Source organism: Lepisma saccharinum, chromosome 9 (assembly GCF_977018435.1).
Source record: "Lepisma saccharinum chromosome 9, izLepSacc3.1, whole genome shotgun sequence".
Taxonomy (NCBI): Eukaryota; Metazoa; Arthropoda; class Insecta; order Zygentoma; family Lepismatidae; genus Lepisma; species Lepisma saccharinum.
This window is the reverse complement of record NC_139237.1, coordinates 90507440-90526753: the sequence shown is the minus strand read 5'-3', so window position 1 is coordinate 90526753 and position 19314 is coordinate 90507440. Positions and strand designations below refer to the sequence as shown.

General features: G+C 41.1%; 1 protein-coding gene across 1 annotated transcript; it reads left to right on the top strand.

Moving 5' to 3' along the window:
* Nucleotides 1-15123: 15123 nt before the first annotated feature.
* Nucleotides 15124-15504, top strand: LOC145992541 (protein GVQW3-like). The gene has a single exon (XM_083128894.1). The coding sequence runs from the start codon at nucleotides 15124-15126 to the stop codon at nucleotides 15502-15504; it is 381 nt and encodes a 126-aa protein (XP_082985020.1).
* The last annotated feature ends 3810 nt before the right edge of the window (nucleotides 15505-19314 follow it).

Here is a 19314-nt window from a genome sequence, read left to right as displayed (position 1 = left end):
CGAGCTAAACCATTGGCTCCAAGGAGTGCATTATTGAAAATTTCAAGCGGGGGAAAGGAGAATCCGGTTACTTCACACACACACACACACACATACAGTGAGTTAATATATGAGGATGCGCATTAAATAACCTATCCAAGAAGAACCATCAACACAAAAATTCAATATTTGTTCAAATCAAAGTAAAATTGTAACAATTTAATGCATTTTACTAGGTCACACAGAACTCGTCAACTCGAAATGCACCATCTCACGGTGAATGCACCAATTTACACAGTTTAGCATGTTTTTTGTTCTTTTAAACGATCGCGTCTGATCTTCAAAACGATGCATTTTAAAGCATACTGTAACTTTTGGCTAATCACGACAATGTAGATGAACGCTGACAATATGAGATGGATGAAGCGACTAGCACAAACACACATGGACGACACAACATGAGCTGTAAGTACAGACGCCAGAGCATCGCTAGTCTGCAAAATGCAATCCAGGGTAAGTACGTGGTAGAGAGGTTGTGTGTTATTGGAGTCAACATGCTTGTGTCAACCGACACATGTCTTGTACTGTGTGTTATTGATGACCAAAACAAAGTACTTGGATAATTATTTTTCTTATTAGTCCAGTGAGTGTACTTATAAATATCACTGCAGTGTATCATTTTAGAGAGTTATCGAACTTGAATTTTCAAATGTTCAGTCAATGGCAGATTTAATATTCACAAACGGAGTAAGGGAAATAATATATTGTATAAAATACTTCAGAGGGATGGCAAAATGGGTAAAAAATTAACTAGATCATAAGCAGTACCTCTTATCCCGAGGGAATGCATGCACACAGGGAGAATTTGTCCTCATGCCAAGCCCCTAGCAATACATGCCCACGCCAGGACTCGAACTTGAGACCGTCGGTGGCAAGTCCGTTATTCAACATCCTCGGATAGCGAAGCAGCAAATACAAATGACGAGTGAATGCCAAATGTTAGCTGATATCGTGGAAATATGAAGTGACAGCAACTTACAACGAAAAGGCGCAGAACAAAACAACAACAGGTGTGACATGTTCCTTCAGCAATTAAAACACGCTACTGTAATAGACACATCCAAATGTGATCACGAGACTCCACAACATACAGTAGATGTCGCTCTGTTACGGCAAAAGTCACTTTCTACCATTAATTAATTAAACAAATCGAAGTTTTAAGGAAAATAAATGCTGCTTAAAGGAAAATAAATGCTGTATTTCTCTCTTTTCGGACGTATAATATTTATCTGCATAATTCGCAATATCTGCGCCAAATATGCCTTTTTAGAATACAACGTATCATGTTTTCGTAACATTAATTCCTGTATTTCAAAAACAAAATATCATCACATTGTATTTACAGCTATATTTTTGGTGGTTTATGCCCAACATAAACTCATCATAGCTAGGAGAGTCCTACAGGGGACCACTTTTTCTCGCTTGTACTAGTTCGAGTTTCCTGCCCTCGAGCGTATACAATGAAATATCATTTTAATGTGACAATAATCGTAAGACACATATATGTAAAATATATTCCTTTGGATATCAGCCCACAATAATCTCTCTCATTTTCATGTATCACTGTACGATATACTAAAATACAATTTAACATGGAGGTAATGACTATGTTCATCTAAGTTTCAATTTCAGTGCGTATTTCATTTCACGATCCATATTTGAGGGTCCACTACAGTGGCGTGCCCAAGGGGGGTTGGTGGTGGTTATAACCCCTCCCTTTTTTGGTCCAGTATTTAAAAAAAAATATGGCAAAAATGAGAACTCACTACTTAAAAATGTACACTTAACCCCTCCCTTTCTAAAATCCTGAGCACGCTACTGGTCCACTACCACAGACAAATTATAGTTACGTGTACCCCTCATTTTGCCTGTTCGACGAAGAAGCACTTAATTCCGTACGGCACCTAGCGTCGTCCGTGAGAACAATTGGCTATCGAGAGAAGTCCTCTCCCTGCAACACTCTAATATAATTAGTATGGCAAACTTTTAGCACATTCAGGTAGATCAACTTACCTTTACGTCATCACAAGTAGGCCAATTATTACAAAGCAATCAGCCCTAAATGTTACAAACACACATTTTGTTCCACGAGGAAGCGGAAATGTTAGGAAAGGAGCCTAAAGCAAGGAAAAGAAGATATGAGAAAGCACAAGTTAGTCTCAAAACAAACCGTGACGTACAGCTAAGCGACCAAGTCAAGGGAAGAGGAAAATAGGAAGCAAATACAAGGGGCGAGCCCAAAACAACTGCTGATCTACGAAAGCCAATGCCTACCTAATCAAGGATTCACAGCCGTCGTTGCACATCCACGGAACGATCCAACCGAGAGAGAACTTTATTGGGCCTCCTTGTCTAACAACCAATCGAGAGCGTTGGTTCAATCTCCAAAATACATGTTAAACACCACGCCTAACCAATTTCTCAAACCTATCGCTTGCATCACGGGGAAACGTTGCTTCAAATCCTCCGCAGCTATAAAGACCGCGGCTTCCTCAAACAGAAGCCAACAAATTGGTCCTGGTTATTTAACCACTGCAGGAATCTTTTATTTCTCAATCCCGAAGCGCCGGGAAGGAGGAAGACAGGAGAACGGGGGGATCGTTCTTATCGAGGTATCTCGCCTGTACGCTATCGGTCAATGAGAACGAGGGGTAGGAGGAGTTCGGAGAAGGGGGGTGTACAGGTTTTTACAGGGCTCGTTTCCTCGTGAATTCATTAATAGGAAATTAGGTTTGGGGAAGCAAGAAGACTCGGTGATATCTCAGTCTCGCTGCACTCAAAGGACTCGGAGCTCTTTTCTGCTAAACGGCACGGCTGATTGCGTCTGTATAGCCATGTCCAAATTAGGCTCCCTTCCTATCCCAGCACCCCCCTCCGCCACCCCTTCACGACCAAACTTCCAACACAAAACGCCAGCTTCGTTGTCCCTCGATATTTTTTTCTCCCGACGCCTGCGCCAGGCAGTGGTAGACGTACTGGAAGCAAGCGACTCGTACCTCGGTCTCACAAAGACAAAATCAATCACGACGAAGAGGCAGATTACACAATATTTTCATATTTATGTACAGTCACAGGCAATAAAAATTGGACAAGATCCTGCAAGGTGTTACGTGTGTTGCCTAACCCGAAGGCGATAAGTGAATTTTCATAGCAACATTTTCAATTGCAGCTTCTGCCAGCGCCGTAGTGTTAGGCAACACACATAATGCCTTTAGGAAAGCGAGTATTTCTGGATCTGGGTGTCCCATTTTCATTGCCTGTGAGTGTACGTACATTGTATTGTAAAACAACAGTTTTCCCTCACTCATTTACTCATCAACGCCCTGTTCAAACCCAGGATACAGGAGTTTGTGTAAGTTTTTTTAGTAGTCAGCACTCATCTTGCCATCTCTTGCTGCTTTTGGCGTTTTTTCCACCTACTAAATAGGGATACTTGACCAATGTAGGGTGTTATGACCCCCCACCAACCCCCCTTGGGCACCCAATGAAATCCATGGACCTAAACCTGAAGCTTTAAGGTGTCAACTAATAAGTGATTTTCCAAAATTCAACCTCTAATAGTGGAAAATGGGGCGCTGGTGATGACCAAACAAAAGGTCCTGGCTGGGTATAGATAAAAACTTCCCTCCCTTCCAAGTTTCCGTAAAAATGCTCAAACAGCGTTGTCTTCTACCAACGAGTAAAAACCCTGTAGGCGAGGTGAGTGGCTGGAAAACATACTAGTGAAGACCCTCCATGTCTCGTCTATTGCGGGAATTTCGCCGTTTATATGGCCATAGCCTGTTGATCCGTTGCTTTGCAATCGTCATCTGTCGGATCGTTGCTATGGTAATAATGTTGACATTTGCTCTTTCGGTTTTCTACAATTTAGAAGTAAGAATCCAAACTTATCCTTTCATATTTAAAAATCGTCCGTGAATATTATTTTCCTTAGTTTTGACAACGTTAATTTGTAAGCGACATATATTTAATTCCCGTTGTTCCATTTTTATCCAGAATGACGTAATAGAAAAGCGGCTATCTTATTGGTGGGTACTTAATATTGATGACAGGAAAGTGGGCTTCATAGAGAGGTATCCGTCAATTTTATGACATAGTATTTTGTGGTATTACATGAAAATAATCTGAATACATATTTGAGTTTTGTGAAGTATTGAAAGTGAACTCATTCGTTTATTTATTTACTTAAAGTTTCAGATACAGAACTGAAAGACCATTTTATACTGAAACTGTAGCAACAAGAAAAAAAAAATAACAACAACAAAACAATACAAGATGGCAAACTAAAAAAAAGAAATTGTTCCACATACATTCTTAGCGATTGTCGGAAACTGTGTTCTGACAAGAAAATATCGGTATTTACAGACAGGTTATTATGTAAGTGGTGGAGCCTATAGTAGAGACCGCTGTAGGAGAGAGAGCCTTGTAGCGGGAATCTGAAAGAGCTTTATGTTGCGGGTTGGCCGTGCGGGTACTCGTAGATGAAATTGGTTGACAAGGAATACGGTTCTAATTTTGCCATTTTATGCCAAAATTTCATATCTGCTAGTTCGTGACGAGTATGTGGTGACTGGACACAAATCTTTCTAGATTGAGAAAAATAAAAATCTAAATACACAGCAATTAGTTTATCACATTAAGGTTAGTATATTAAAACCAAAAGATTTATGATTGGCGGGTTCACGTTTACATCATCTCTAATCAAAATACAGTGAATAATCTTCACCGAAAGGAGAACACAGTTTCAACGAGAGAAGTATTTAATATAATTTCTAAGAGTATGATCAAGTGGGCATAGGTCTAAGGATGATTTATAATAATATTCTGCGATACGCACAGCCTTGTATCGTAAATGGCAATAAATATCATACCATAATCACTTGCAGAATATAGAGGTTATAAAAAGTAGTTTACGTAAAATTCAGCCCAGTTGGCAACACTGATATCGGTTATTCAGACATCACGGAAGAGATTTGCGTCGCCGATCCCCGATATCTGCCGATGTCGAACATCCTCATAACGGAAGCCGATATTGTGGCGGAATCGCAGCTGTTACGAGGCGAGGCGAGATGCCTTTACGAGCGCTGGATTGGAAGCGCGGATCGGCGAAGCACCCCCATCCACGTTTCCCCTTCCCCAGCTACCTCAAACGCGAGAAGCAAACACTTAAGCGACCCCTGCACGGAATAAAAGACGCCAAATGGGTTTCAAAAGAAAATTTCTTTATTGGAAACTGCTGAAACAATTTGTCGCTGTAGTTTCTGTTCTCGGGAAGTGGCTAACAAATACTATGGCGCACGTGGACGCACCGCGCTCCAGTTTGCCCTCCATAATCTTCTTCAGACACGAAATGTGAGTTAAAAACCTCAAATTAGAGCTGAATTTGGATTTTTGGCGACTTTTGTTGCGTTACACAGCCTTCATTACATTCACCCGTTAACATCAGCGAAAATAGTGGATACGGATCGAAAATGGGGAAGGAGGAACTACGTGGATTTGTATGGGGCAAAAGAAAGGTGAGAATTGGCCTGGTTCAGACTGGGGATGGACACAAGTTAAACTAAAAAGGGAGGACGGGAGCGTAGAATGCCCGCGAAGACGAGACTAAATTTCACATTCTCCTCCAGTGCAAAGAAACAGGGGAGGCAAGACAAAAATATATGAGGGAAATAAATGAGGCTAACATTGAGAATATAATGAAACCTCTATTAGGAGGGAGAGACCGAGAGGGGGGGAGGCGCAAATAAGGAATCTGGGAAATTTCCTACACTATGCCTGGGTAAAGAGAGCAAATTAGCCATTAGGAATAGCGAACATGTGTGAAAGGGGGGGGGGGGTTACTAAATAAATAAATGTGAAATAATATAGGAATCACTCAGGTAATAGTGCAAGTGTAGGGAAAGAGTTGAAATGAAGTAGTGTTTGTGTACTCCCAAGCAGTGTGAATGCGGAAGTAGACTGAGAGGAGGAAGGGTGTAGGGAAATTGTACTAAAAATTCTTCATCCTTGTATCGTATGTACAGCTGTGAAGGCTCATATTTGGAATAAATTCTATTCTATTCATTCACCCGTGTCCGAAAAAAGCGCACTGAAAAATCTAAAATTAGCATATTGTAATTTCTACGTAGTTTATTTCATCTACATGAACACTCATCAACCCATTCAAACACTGTCACCTTGGAATCCCTAGTGTCAATTCCCATGTTCAGATCCTACCTTAAACTTTAGGTGCAATTCTGATTAGTATACCAGGCTACTCCAACAATTATATGGAACTTATTAATATGAAGCAAAATCATTGAAAAATGAGGAACTTGCTGTACATTTGGAGAATTCCTTTACTTATTACATTACCGTATGTCTCTTACACTAGTGGGGATTCTGTGGAGCAAAGTAAAGATGAGGAGAAAGCGAGTGGGCGGAGCGAAGCAGTGCGCGCTGCTGCAAACGACTGTCAATCACCTCTTCTCCTACGCGTTCATTGGTCCCTTCTCGATTCAATTCCCGAGACAGAGTGGTGTGAATACAGGTAAGAAATAATATGAGGTGTTGAGATGAGAGTTGTAAGTCCACTTTATGAATAGATAAGTTAATCGGGACTGGACCTACAGTTTAAAGTGGGATCCAAACCACTATGTGCTTCCGCCGGGTATCGAATCGGTATCCGTTGGTTGCAAGGCAACGACATTTCCGCTACGCCATTGGGGAGGCCCGGGGATGATGAATCTCGTGTGCTTAGAACTCACACAGCCACATCTCAACTATTTTCCTCTTCAGCGATGCCAGGTCCGAAGCAGTACCTCTCAGATGGCGTGGAGTAACGACGTCTCCTTGGTTTCGATACCCGGTGAAGGAACATAAGATATAATATAAGGTGTTGAGATGAGAGTTGTAAGTCCAGTTTATGAATAGATAAGTTAATCGGGACTGGACCTACAGTTTAAAGTGGGATCCAAACCACTATGTGCTTCCGCCGAGTATCGAATCGGTATCCGTTGGTTGCAAGGCAACGACATTACCGCTACGCCATTGGGGAGGCCCGGGGTATCCCCCATGTTGAATGGGGTGTGTTTACGAGAACTCACACAGCCACATCTCAACTATTTTCCTCGTCAGCGATGCCAGGTCCGAAGCAGTACCTCTCAGATGTCGTGGAGTAACGACGTCTCCTTGGTTTCGATACCCGGTGAAGGAACATAAGATATAATATAAGGTGTTGAGATGAGAGTTGTAAGTCCACTTTATGAATAGATAAGTTAATCGGGACTGGACCTACAGTTTAAAGTGGGATCCAAACCACTATGTGCTTCCGCCGAGTATCGAATCGGTATCCGTTGGTTGCAAGGCAACGACATTACCGCTACGCCATTGGGGATGCCCGGGGTATCCCCCATGATGAATGGGGTGTGTTTACGAGAACTCACACAGCCACATCTCAACTCTTTTCTTCTTCAGCGATGCCAGGTCCGAAGCAGTACCTCTCAGATGGCGTGGAGTAACGACGTCTCCTTGGTTTCGATACCCGGTGAATGTACATAACGGTTCAGATTGAACATTACACAGCCCCGAGTAGCCGATCCGTTCATCATGTGAAGCAACTTGAACCTGTTAGGAGCCGAAGCAGACATTCTCCAGTTAAGTAACGTCAAACAAAGAACAACTCAGTTCACTCGAAGAAAACGCAATCGCCCTCGGGCAATTTCAGAAAAGAAAGAAGTCCGGCCCTGTTGCCCCACGGGACGCAGAATTTGGAAACTTTTCGTCGCAGTCACGTAGCGCCAGATCTTTCCCAAACAGCATCATTGCCGTCTCCCCCCAACAATTTTTCCTTTCCTTTTTCTTAACCAAGTCCGCGCCCAAAGGCAACGTCGGCAATTTCCAGGTTTTTCTTACCGCTCTGAAGCTCCCAGTTGGCAACTGCTAGGAGGATGTCTTCGCCTGCCTCTAGGAGTTTTATACAAATACATCCGAGGGTTTTGTCAGAAATTCGCCGCGGAAGAAAAGGGTTACAGTGGAAGAAGGTACGAGCAAGAAGAGGCAGGGGGGACAGGGGGGGGGGGATCAAAGAGAACAGAGACTAAATCCAACCTGACTTGTCGTCAAAGTCAAAAAGAAAACCAACTTCCTGCTTTGAAGCAAAAGCTCACCCTCACATCTCGAAGACCCGTATCGCCAGATTGTACCAGAAACCGAAGAGATATATAGATGTCAAAGTGGGCTCAATTTACATTGTGAAGCTCCGTGCCCCGGGCTGTTCTTAAGCGAAAAGACGAGTCCCCCTTCGCTCTCCTTACCCTGATAATAAGATTAGCTCCAATCTCCTCTCCTTCCAATAAATAGGCATTTCTCAAAGGCAATCGGAGGGATTCTCTCCGGCTGGTTTCGTTTGTGTCTCTTGGTCGAATGTCTTTGCAGGACCGTAATATCTGACTTGAGGCGGCGCGATCGAAGATATCGTTCCTTGAGGAAGGAATGGGGGAATACCTGCGTTTCAAAGCGGCCGGTACCTAATATATTAATCGTTTTAGGAGCACCAGACGCCCAAAGATGGCCAGGAAATGCTTTTATGTCCCTCGTCTTTGCCAACGGTCAACATCTGAATAAATATCAGTACTTAGAAATGCACCCCTTTTTTTCACCATGAGCTCAAACATGGCCATTTCTGGAACTTTGACAGTTATCTTTCATGTTAAATATGGTGTCGAAAGTATTATTTACGCTCGACAAATGTTATTTGAAACATGTTTTGATAAACTCTACCGTCTGATCTTTAAGAACAAAAAATGTCTTATGCTTTCACGGATAATATGAGCAAATTTGTAACACTGAACACTATTTACTAATATACTGTAAATTCTTAGCATCTTTGTGATAACAGATTTCAAAAGCTACAAACTGCAACAAACAGCATGTATGTAAGTCTAAAAGTATTAATACTATGATGATTTTAATGGAAGAATGTAAAAAAAAATGTTTTGGGGGAATTTATTTCAAATCTGTTCTCAACATTTCACGGTTGATAGATACTGTTTTTGCATTACGTGTAGGCGAAACCCTAATTGGACTCCACTACACGTCGACTATGTGATTCACGTTCAGCTCCTGGTAACCAATGCCCGTTCACAACCCTGATTTGCCTCACCTGGTACAGACCCCCCTTGAACACACAAGGTGAATTTAATCTTATATTATACCGTGTACCGTGCTAACAGTAATATAAGCAATTCCCAAGCTTATGAGAGTGCAAAGAAAGCAGAGTGATTTCAAATAATAAAGACTTATCTTCTCCACTTTCAAACACCTCGTTGAAAACTAACCTTATGCATAAAAACTTCACGATCTTTGCTTGCTTACTGTTATTCATTCGTTCTTTTACGTATTTTGGAAACAGCTTTTAAGCTGTTTTTGTTTATTATAATATGTACATAAAATAAAAAAATATCCTTAGGTGTCCCCCCCCCCTATTTCACAGACTTTAGATTCAAAATAGAAACGATATCCCTTTTACAATTGTGTTACTTTTTCTTTAGAATGTTAGCAAACTATAACCCATCCGAATATCTGAATTGATCACCAAACTTGACAAATTTATTGGAAACTTACCCTTTATATTATGTAAAAGTTTTATATGAGGTATTTCTCTCCCAATTATATTTGGGCATTCCAGTATTATATATTGCACGTCGCACTTACCCAGCCATTCACATCCTCTATCGCTCGTTATTCCACTTCTGAATAAATGTTACCTAGAGTTGACAACCTGTATCTTTGCGGGTGAACCCTGCCCAAACCGGGCTGCGCAGTAGCAAGGGGGAGGAGCTAGCGGCTGCGCGTCATTATTCTTGCGTTCTGTCTTTGCTGTCTACCACCCAAAGGGCGAGTAGGTGGCAACTATATAAACGTATCTGTCTCACACTGCGCGGAGTAGCCAAGGCCACCCGCAAAGATACAGCTCGTCAACTCTAGTACATAAAGGACCCGATCCTACAGTTTTAATTAATGCATTTCTTGTACATAGACATGATGAAACCATGGTTTGTATTGCTTGAATTCAGCAAATGATCTGTATGTCTCCCAGCTGTTACAAGTTCATGTCGACACCAGTCAAACCATTCATTCCAAATTTTCTTCTCTACTCTGTCTACCTGAAGGCTCGATAATTTAACCAGATACTTCCATATACAAGCAATCCGTACAAAAGGATGAAAGAATCAAGATAATTAAATTTACAGAAAGAGAAGAGCCAATCCTTTCAAGAAAATCAAGGCGCTTCAATGCATCACTACACGCCAACTTTGTAATTATCACACAATATCAAGAGAACGGTGGGAAAAATTTTGAAACCGGCGGCGATTAGAAAAAGAAATTCGTCCTCAATCTAAAAGAAAAGTAATATCCATCTTATTAGTCTTTCCACCCCCTCCAACCCCTTCCATATAAAGGCTCTGGATTCACAATTTCATTAATACCCAACCAGATTTTACCGCATCCCCTTCCCACCAATCCCCAACCTTGAATCTAATTCCAAAATATTTCCAACCTTCCACTTTTCTCGAGCATGTGGTTGGGCAAAAGGCAATATCTCGACGGAGAACAAGTGATAAACGGTGCAACCTGCCATGAAAGATTGTCAGCCAGTTCTAAAAAACCTGGTTTAATCTTAATAGCAAAAGATCCGGTGGAGTTTTCAATATATCGCATCCTCGGAGAAAACTTTTCAAGACGTAAAGAAAAAAAAAATTGAGGAGGTGGAAGCATACGAAAGAACCAAGAAATACTGATAGGATATAAAAATGTTCACTGAGGGGGCAAAAGAAGAAAGGGGAAGATAATGCAAGAGATTAAACAAGAGGGTGAAGAGAGAAAGAAAAACTGGAAAATATGAAGGCATTCTGATCAATTTTCCCCAGAAATTAATCTTTTCTTTCTAATTTAACCTACCTTGAAGAAACTGCAATATTTATTGATTAAAAGAATTCGTAATATGCGAAGGAAAGTGAGCAGAAAACTTTGCTCTGGAATTCCTTAATCAAACTTCCTTTTTTTAAAGATTCTCCTTCCCTTTCCTCCAACTACCAGTTCAAAGGAGGTCATATTGAGAGACTCCAATCTCGTAAGGGTTTCTTCTGCATGACGATGCGACGGCGCACACTACGAGAGCTTCGCGTCTTGCAGCAAACGGATTCGGTGAACGTTAAAATTGCCCTCGGCTCACTGCTCCTTGAAACATTGAAGATTATCCTGAAGGAAAGCGGGACAGATGTTCCGTACGTGCTGTTTACAGGAAGGGGGGAAACTTGTATCCCGATCTCGTTCATTTGTGTATCAACCAGGACATGGCAATATCCCTATACAGTGTTGCCAGAAGCTTCGGTTTCAAGGAACCGCACAAGTTGGAATCGCAATCCGAAGGGAAATGTTCGCTCAATCTACATGTGAAGATATAGCAGAAATTTCTGGACTCAACTGACCGGTACAGTCCGTCTACGTTCATCGAGACCATGGAAGCATTTGCGCATGCGCAAACTGGGAAAGCCCATTGGCAAAATAGGGGTTGAACTGATGAGGGAAGCAGGTACCGTGAGCATCGTTGAAGCTGAAACAACACTGACGTTTCACACATGGTAGTCAACGGCAAATTCGGTAAGAGAGGTTGTTACTAGTCACAACAGCCATCTTATATAAAACAAAGCGGGCGATTATGTATATATAAAAAAGCAAAGACAAAAAAAAAAAAAAGAACGCACGCAAACGAATTACTAATTTGAAACCGAAAGCGATAATTCGCGCCTATTGCGTGTGTGTAGTCTATCCAAGGAGTCTGTGGAACAAGGCTGCACATAACAGTAGAGAAGGAGAGAAAGCGAGTGACCAGAGCAAAGCAGTGAGCACTGCTGCAAACGGCCGCTAGCTGCAGTCACGTTGGTCACCTGTACTCTGGCCCAGGAAGCTCTGGAAACAAATCCTCTGCGCAGGTAGTGGCTGGGAACGTCAGACCAATGCACGCGTGGCAAGGGGAATTGAGTGCACGGTGAAAAAACGGAACTGCAGCTACCAGCATCAGCGCGCACTGCTTTGCTCCGCCCAATCGCTCTCTCCCCTTCTTTGTCGTAATGCGCGGCCTTTCTCCACAGATTCCAGAACCCTCTGAAGTCTATACTTGTGTGGAGGCCTTGATTTCGTTCGCTTGCTCCACGCTCCTGTGACGAGAGTATAGATTAGACTAATGGAGCTGGTTGCTCATCTTTCGATGTCGGGCAGTAGTGTTGTAGAAGAACGCTGGGTTGGAGGGGATCAGAACTTCCTATGATCACATTTCAAGAATGGAAATATGTTATATGTTTGTATACTACTGTTACTAATAATCTCTCTATATATAAAAATGGATGTATGTGTGTATTTGTTTGTTTGTTCAGCAATACTTCTCGAACACCTGGAGCAATTTCAACCAAACTTGGTACGCGTATCACTTACAATCTGGAAAGAAATACTGTGGGGGTACGACACCCCTGGTACCCCTAGGGGTGGAGTGGGAAGGGATGACATGTAAAAATAATCGAGCACCACCGATATTAAATTCCGCACAGACAGACATCCGTGACTCTATGCAATCCGCACAACGATAGTGTTTCTCGGGTTGTCTAACATTCAGGCTGTGTTGCGAATGGAATCCATAGTTTTCGTGACACTCCCAATTCGGTTCAACTCCAAGTTCATCACCTATCGGCATGGGGGGTGAAAGGGGGTGAAAAATAAAATGCCGCAAATGACCGTTCAAAGTGAAATTTCACACTGTTTCTTAGTATTTACAATATATATATATATATATATATATATATATATATATATTCCACCAGAAAATAAAACTCAGAGTGGGCCTGTGGTGAATATGATACAATAACATCATGTAGAACTAGGAGTCCTTAAGTTCAGGTAATTCTTATGAATTCGGCATACAAATTTTAATAAAACAAGAAGTGGAAAGGCAAGGTTAATATCCTAGAGGCAAAGTCAGGGAAGATTGTGTGGTCGTGTAATATCGTAAACAACGAAGCAGCAAATATGTCCAACAGTGCTATTAGGAAAACTCATTACAAACTTAAGCACGGTATACTGGCACCCACTTGTCCAAACAGCAGTGAACAGCGGAAGGGTCCGGGGGTAGGGGAAAACGCAATCCAAGCCAACGCCACAGTTCGTCTTTTCCACCACAAGACGGGAGAACTCAAGACATTACCATCCAATAAACAGAAGACATTCGCAGTTAATATACGGGAAGAGCAAACCCTGGAACTTTGCGCGTCGTGACAGCCTCGAATAACTTCCGAACAGACTCCCATTTGCACTTGACCCCCTCCAACAGCCCCCTAGACGTTATAGCAGGGTGGGGGCCATTGTCTTTGCGGCCCGCTTGCTTTCTCCGTTACACCCTTACGATTTCAACTTTCTAAAATGGGGCAAAGCAATGCTTGCTCTCAGCAACGACGCCAGGAAAAATCTAGGAGGGACAATACTGCTAACTGCGACAAAAAATTCTCAGAATTTTGAAACGTAGTATATGTGGTAATAATGATACTGCTACATATTGCTAGTCAATTTTTTTATGTAATTTTGGCAGGGCATGTAGCACGATTGGGAGAAGAAAGAAGAGTTTACAGAATTCTTCTTGGGAAACCTGAGGGTAAGCTGTAGGAAGGCCAAAATGAAGATGGAGGGATAACGTTGAGATGCACCTAAAGGAAAAGATTGGATTGATCTTCCCCAGGATACGGACAGATGGAAGGCTTGTGTTGTTGCAACTATAAACCTTCGGGTTTAAGAAGGCTGGAGAGTTAGTTATACAAATGGGGAACCACGTAGCAACAGTAGCTTTTGATGTCTCCACCCCCCCCCCCCCCCACACAGGACACGAGGACGAAGTTCTTTTAAAAATTTGAATTATCGTTTTAAGACCACATTATGTACAGATAGGTTAATCAGGACTGGACCCGCAGTTAAAATGGGATCCGAACCACTAAGTTCCTCCATGGGTATCGAACCCAGAACCCCTTTATTACAAGGCGCCATCGGGGAGGCCACCTCTCTCCAAATTCTGAAAACCGACATATTCTTAGACTCGAGACTTCAAGAGTCGTCGCTGACCTTCACAACTGCATATGAGTCTATAGTCATCATACATAAAGCCACGTCTCATACTCGTTACAAAAAACAACCAAAAACCATAAATTTTTGTACGTCTAAATACAAGCTCCTTGATTGATTGATTCGGTTTATTTCACGTCGCTTTCTGCTACTTTTGGTTTTTCATTGATTGAGTTGATGTTTTAAGTCCACTTTATGCACAGTAAGGCTAATCGGGACTGGACCTACAGTTTAGAGTGAGATCCGAACCACCATGTGCCTCCACCGGGACCCCTTGATTACAAGTCGACGACGCTACCACTACGCCATCGGGGAGGATCTGCCACTTCTGGCTATCATGCAGATGAAGATGAGTGATGATATAACATTTATGAAGGGCCACGCACGAAGAAAACCCATGACCAAGCCTGGATTCGAACCTGGAATCCCTGGAGTCGTGGCGTGCTGTGCCAACAACTACCGCTTCTTTCACCGTACATATATCAAATTACATTATATGTGAGATTCATATTACGTCACGAAGCTCAATTGAACATACATAATAATACCCGAAACAAACAGCTTCTAAAGTCATACTTCACCGTAACATTAGTTCAAGAAGAACCAGAACAGATGGCAGTTAAAAAATTCAATAACCTACCAAATGATATAAAAGCAATATATATGACAAGGTTCAAAAACAAATTTAAAAAAACAACTATTATTAAATCAGGAATATTATAGTGTTAATGAATACTTAAATTATAAATTATAGAAATCTAGTAATTATATTTTTTGTCTGAACTCTATTGAACCCTCCAATGTCCGGAATGATCCGTAACAACTGAAACTTTTTGTGTGTCATGTATAACTTATTGAATGATTACACACACAATTTCAGCCATGTAGGTTTATTATGTTAATGTTATGTTTTTCAAGACTAGATGAGCCCTGACTGACAAAATGGAAAAATCGGAAGTGAGAGCCGTCATTAAGTACCTCCAGAAGAAGAGGTTAACACCAAAGGAGATTCCTGATGACATGGTGAATGTGTTGGGTGATGGTGCTCCGTCATACCAAATTGTCAAGAATTGGTCACGAGACTTTCGGTGCGGCAGGGAGAGCTGTGAACATGCATCAAGTATAGGACAACCCATAACAGTGTGCACACCTGAAAACATCAACATGGTTCACGACCTGATAATGGCTGACAGACGAGTGACAGTTCGGAGGTTAGCTGAGGTTACTGGCTTGTCAATCGGTTCAATAGAAACCATTTTACACCAACACTTGGAGATGCGCAAGGTATCTGCGCACCTGGGTACCGAGATTGTTATCCATTGATGAAAAGCGTGAGCGAGTGCTGCTGCAGGATTTGAACTAATCGACCACCCTCCATACTTTTCAGATCCTGCCCCGAGTGACTTTCACTTGTTCCCAAGGCTGAAGCAGAACCTGCAAGGCACCACCTTTGCCAGAGATGCGCATGTTATGAATGCTGTCGAAGAATAGCTTATAGCACAGCCATCACAATTTTTGAAACTGACATTCGTGCCCTAGAACATAGGTGGGAAAAGTGCATTACAGTGATGGGGACTATGTGAAAAAATTACATAAATTATATGTCAGGGACAATAATTGTTGAACTCCCCTCGTATATGGTTTATATGGAGTAAAAAAAAAATCAAATTCAAACTCCTTTGTATGTTCGAAGTCTCACAAGCATCAATGACATTTCTATTTGGGAGAAATGTCCACATACATTTTCTCTCCAGATTCCAGTGCTTCCAGGGAAAGAGAGATTTAGTCCCGTTTCTTCTCGAACGAGCAACCATGTTTTACATTTATGCAACTCCTTCCAGAACAAGATACTAGTTTTGCCCTTTTCTATAGGCACTCGCAATACCTAGAAACTGTCTCCACAGAACACTGTTGTCAAACACCTATTGATCCTTCCACTAACGATTCAAATTAATGAATTCATATTGCGTCACGACGTATTTCCCAACCGATTTCGTCACACTACGTGCTTATTGACACGTGCGCTTCTGAAGTATCAGTTGGGTACGAAACTTTCAAGAGAAAATGCTCATATCAATATACTTTTAAAACTATGTTCATATATAAAAAAAAAGAGCAATCACCATTCCACAAGTGGAGTTCAATAACAATTGTATAGATCCGTTTGCTTTCAGGAGTTCCTCAAGGACAAACATCTCAAAGTAGACATAGCTGATATTACTTGTAATAGAAAAGGCCAATGTATTTGTATGGACAAGGTAAAACACCATGGACAAACAAAGGATAGGAATAAAGTTTAGTAAAGCTACACAAAAGAGAAAAACTTGTCCTTGAAATGAAACACAACAAAACCTTCGGCAAAGTTTGTTATAAGCCTATTTCATGTACATAAGTGGATTAAAAAAGGTTCGAACTACTGGAAAACAAATTCGGGACAATTTCTGCTTAATAAACTCTGATCACAATATAGTTTTCTGCAAACGAATATTCCAGAAATCCTTCAGTATGAAGCTAACATCTGTGGGTTAATTGTGTAACTATAACACCTGAAAATTGGGAAAGAAAATGCAGCGAATCAAATCTTGGTAAATCCATTTCATCAGCCATGTGCCATAACCGTTATTAACTTTAACTATATCAATGTTAAGTGATATAAAACTTATTATTGATAGAAGAAACGTTATTATACATAAACAAACATACACACTTGAAGTTTAAAGACATATGTGAATTATATATTTTATATTTACAAGGAAAGACATAAACTGTAACAAAGAACAGTGGCATGTTTGATTACAAGATGCCAGCGTTAACCACTATGCTATCAGAGATCAAAAGGGGAAAGATAATATAAAACGTAATGACATTATAATCAGTGGCAGGAACCTCTATACTTAAAGTAAATTTTAGAAACAAATAAAATACTATAATGTAAAATCATAAACATACAACACACCCTCCAACAATATATAATTCACCTCGAATATGTTTGTTTATGTATAATAACGTTTTTTTCTATCAATAACAAGTTTTATATCACAACCTAGATTTGGTTCAAATTAATACATGGCCGATAAAATGGATTTACCAAGATTGATTCGCTGTATTTTCTTTCCTAATTTTCAGGTATTAATAAAATTAATGCACAGATGTTGCAGTGGCAACTTGACTGGTGATTTTAGTAAAAGAGGAATGAAAGTTATTTTTTTCCACAAACATGATTTGTTCGCATTTCTCACAGGGGAAGGTGTTTAAATACAGTCATATCATACACATGCGTCTGCATAGGGGCGGTTTTCTGTGAGTGTCCCTTCATCAGTTTCAACTAATCATTCTCATAATTGCCACTAACCAAAAGAGGAAGAAAAGGGACCTAAAAATATGAATATACATAGATAGTATATCTCTCAGGGGTTTATCAAGAATTTTCCATATTGGAGAGAAGATATAAGTCAGTGTTTAGGAGCGATAAGGGTAAACTTAAGAGCCAAAATAGCCATAAATTAAACCTTTTACGGGGTAAATATACTAGTGTCCAAAATTAAAGCAACAAACGGAAATTCTTTCCCGTGTGTCCATTTGACCACATAATACGATCAGGTGATAGTAATAATTATGATGCCATAGACAACTGGTTTAAGATAGAAAATAAACTAACCTTAATGTGCCAGGATTCAGGGGTGCCCATCCGCCCCCCCCCCACCAAGGCCAATGGCGCATCCACCCCAAAATCATGTCATGCGTTTCCCCCAAATCATGTCCTTCGCGCCCTTAAACCATATCGTAATTCCGACAAAATATTTAATTACGACAGCGTGTCTACCGAAAGTAACTTTTTTCTTAGCTTTATTGAACATTATAATTGATCTGCCCCTCCTCCCTAAACAGAGGTGCCATCACTCAAGACCAACCATAAAATCGTTCATCATAATCGAAAATATTGAGTGGATCCCACTTTAATCTGTAGGTTCAGTCCCGATTAGCCTTAGAGTACATAAAGTGGACTTAAAAAACCAAATCAATCAATCGAGAATATCGCTTGTCTTGTAATGCAGCTTTAGTATAAAAACTTCATATTAATCTCATTAAAGCGCCAAACGAGCAAGAAAATTTTTACATCCATTCCTTTGCAGGCTTTGAAGAATATTAATTTAATGGGGTGTCAATATTTTCTTAAAAAAATATTTAGTATTTTTCAGCTTCCCCTATGGCACGTTTGGGGTCGAAAACGTGTGGATGCCTTATCGCTAAATACAGTCTCCAAATGTAATATTCCAACTCTCTCTCCGCTACAGAAATCCCTTCACAATCTAAGATTTAACACTCTATGAAGAGGTTTGCAACCCCCCCCCCCCCTTTCGATAATGCCCTAAATACTTTCATTTCTCCATCTAATGGATTAAATATGGAGCATTTAAGGTGTAAAATTTTTACATATATTTTGGAAAAGATATAAATGTTGAATTTTATATTATTTGAAGGAAAACATCCCTCCAAAAAAACTCGATGGCGGAACCTGCACCATAAAACCCCCTGTGGGCAACCCTGCCAGGATTTATCAACAAAAAAATCACACGAGGAAAGGATTTCTGTTTGTTGCTTGAATTTTGGACACTAGTGTAGATAAAGGTACCCCTGTGCGAGCAATGAAGACATATGTGGGGATGGTGAGGTACAGAGCTCCACATATTCCCGACCTTGCCACAGTTGGGATGATGATGTGATCAGCACCACGCCCGGACGCCTTTACCCTCCAGGGCTGCATCCAGGTACCCATCATACGAGGCTGGGTGGTCCTCAGAGCCGCGCAGAAAAGGGGAAACGTTTCTGGTCCAGATCATCACCTGTTCGAACCCCGGTCTTCCGCGCGGTAGCCAAATCCCATACCAACTGAGGGGGATTTTCACGGAGGGGGATTGAAAAAAAAATGGGTGTGCTAGCAGGCTTGGGGGTGTGTAGATAAATGTCATATTACGAATATGCAATTGTTCTAGTTTTCCACTGCAGATATCATTACTTAAACACTTTCTCTAAAACACTGTTGCATAATTTAAAAGAGAAGGTGGCTATTCTCTTCGAAATGGGGTTGGCTATACTGTCTCCGAACCTCTGAAACCCAACTTTCAGCCCCCG

Bases quoted from the DNA above. Each gene is read 5' to 3' on its own strand.
- LOC145992541 (XM_083128894.1), top strand. From the start codon at position 15,124: ATGGAAAAATCGGAAGTGAGAGCCGTCATTAAGTACCTCCAGAAGAAG.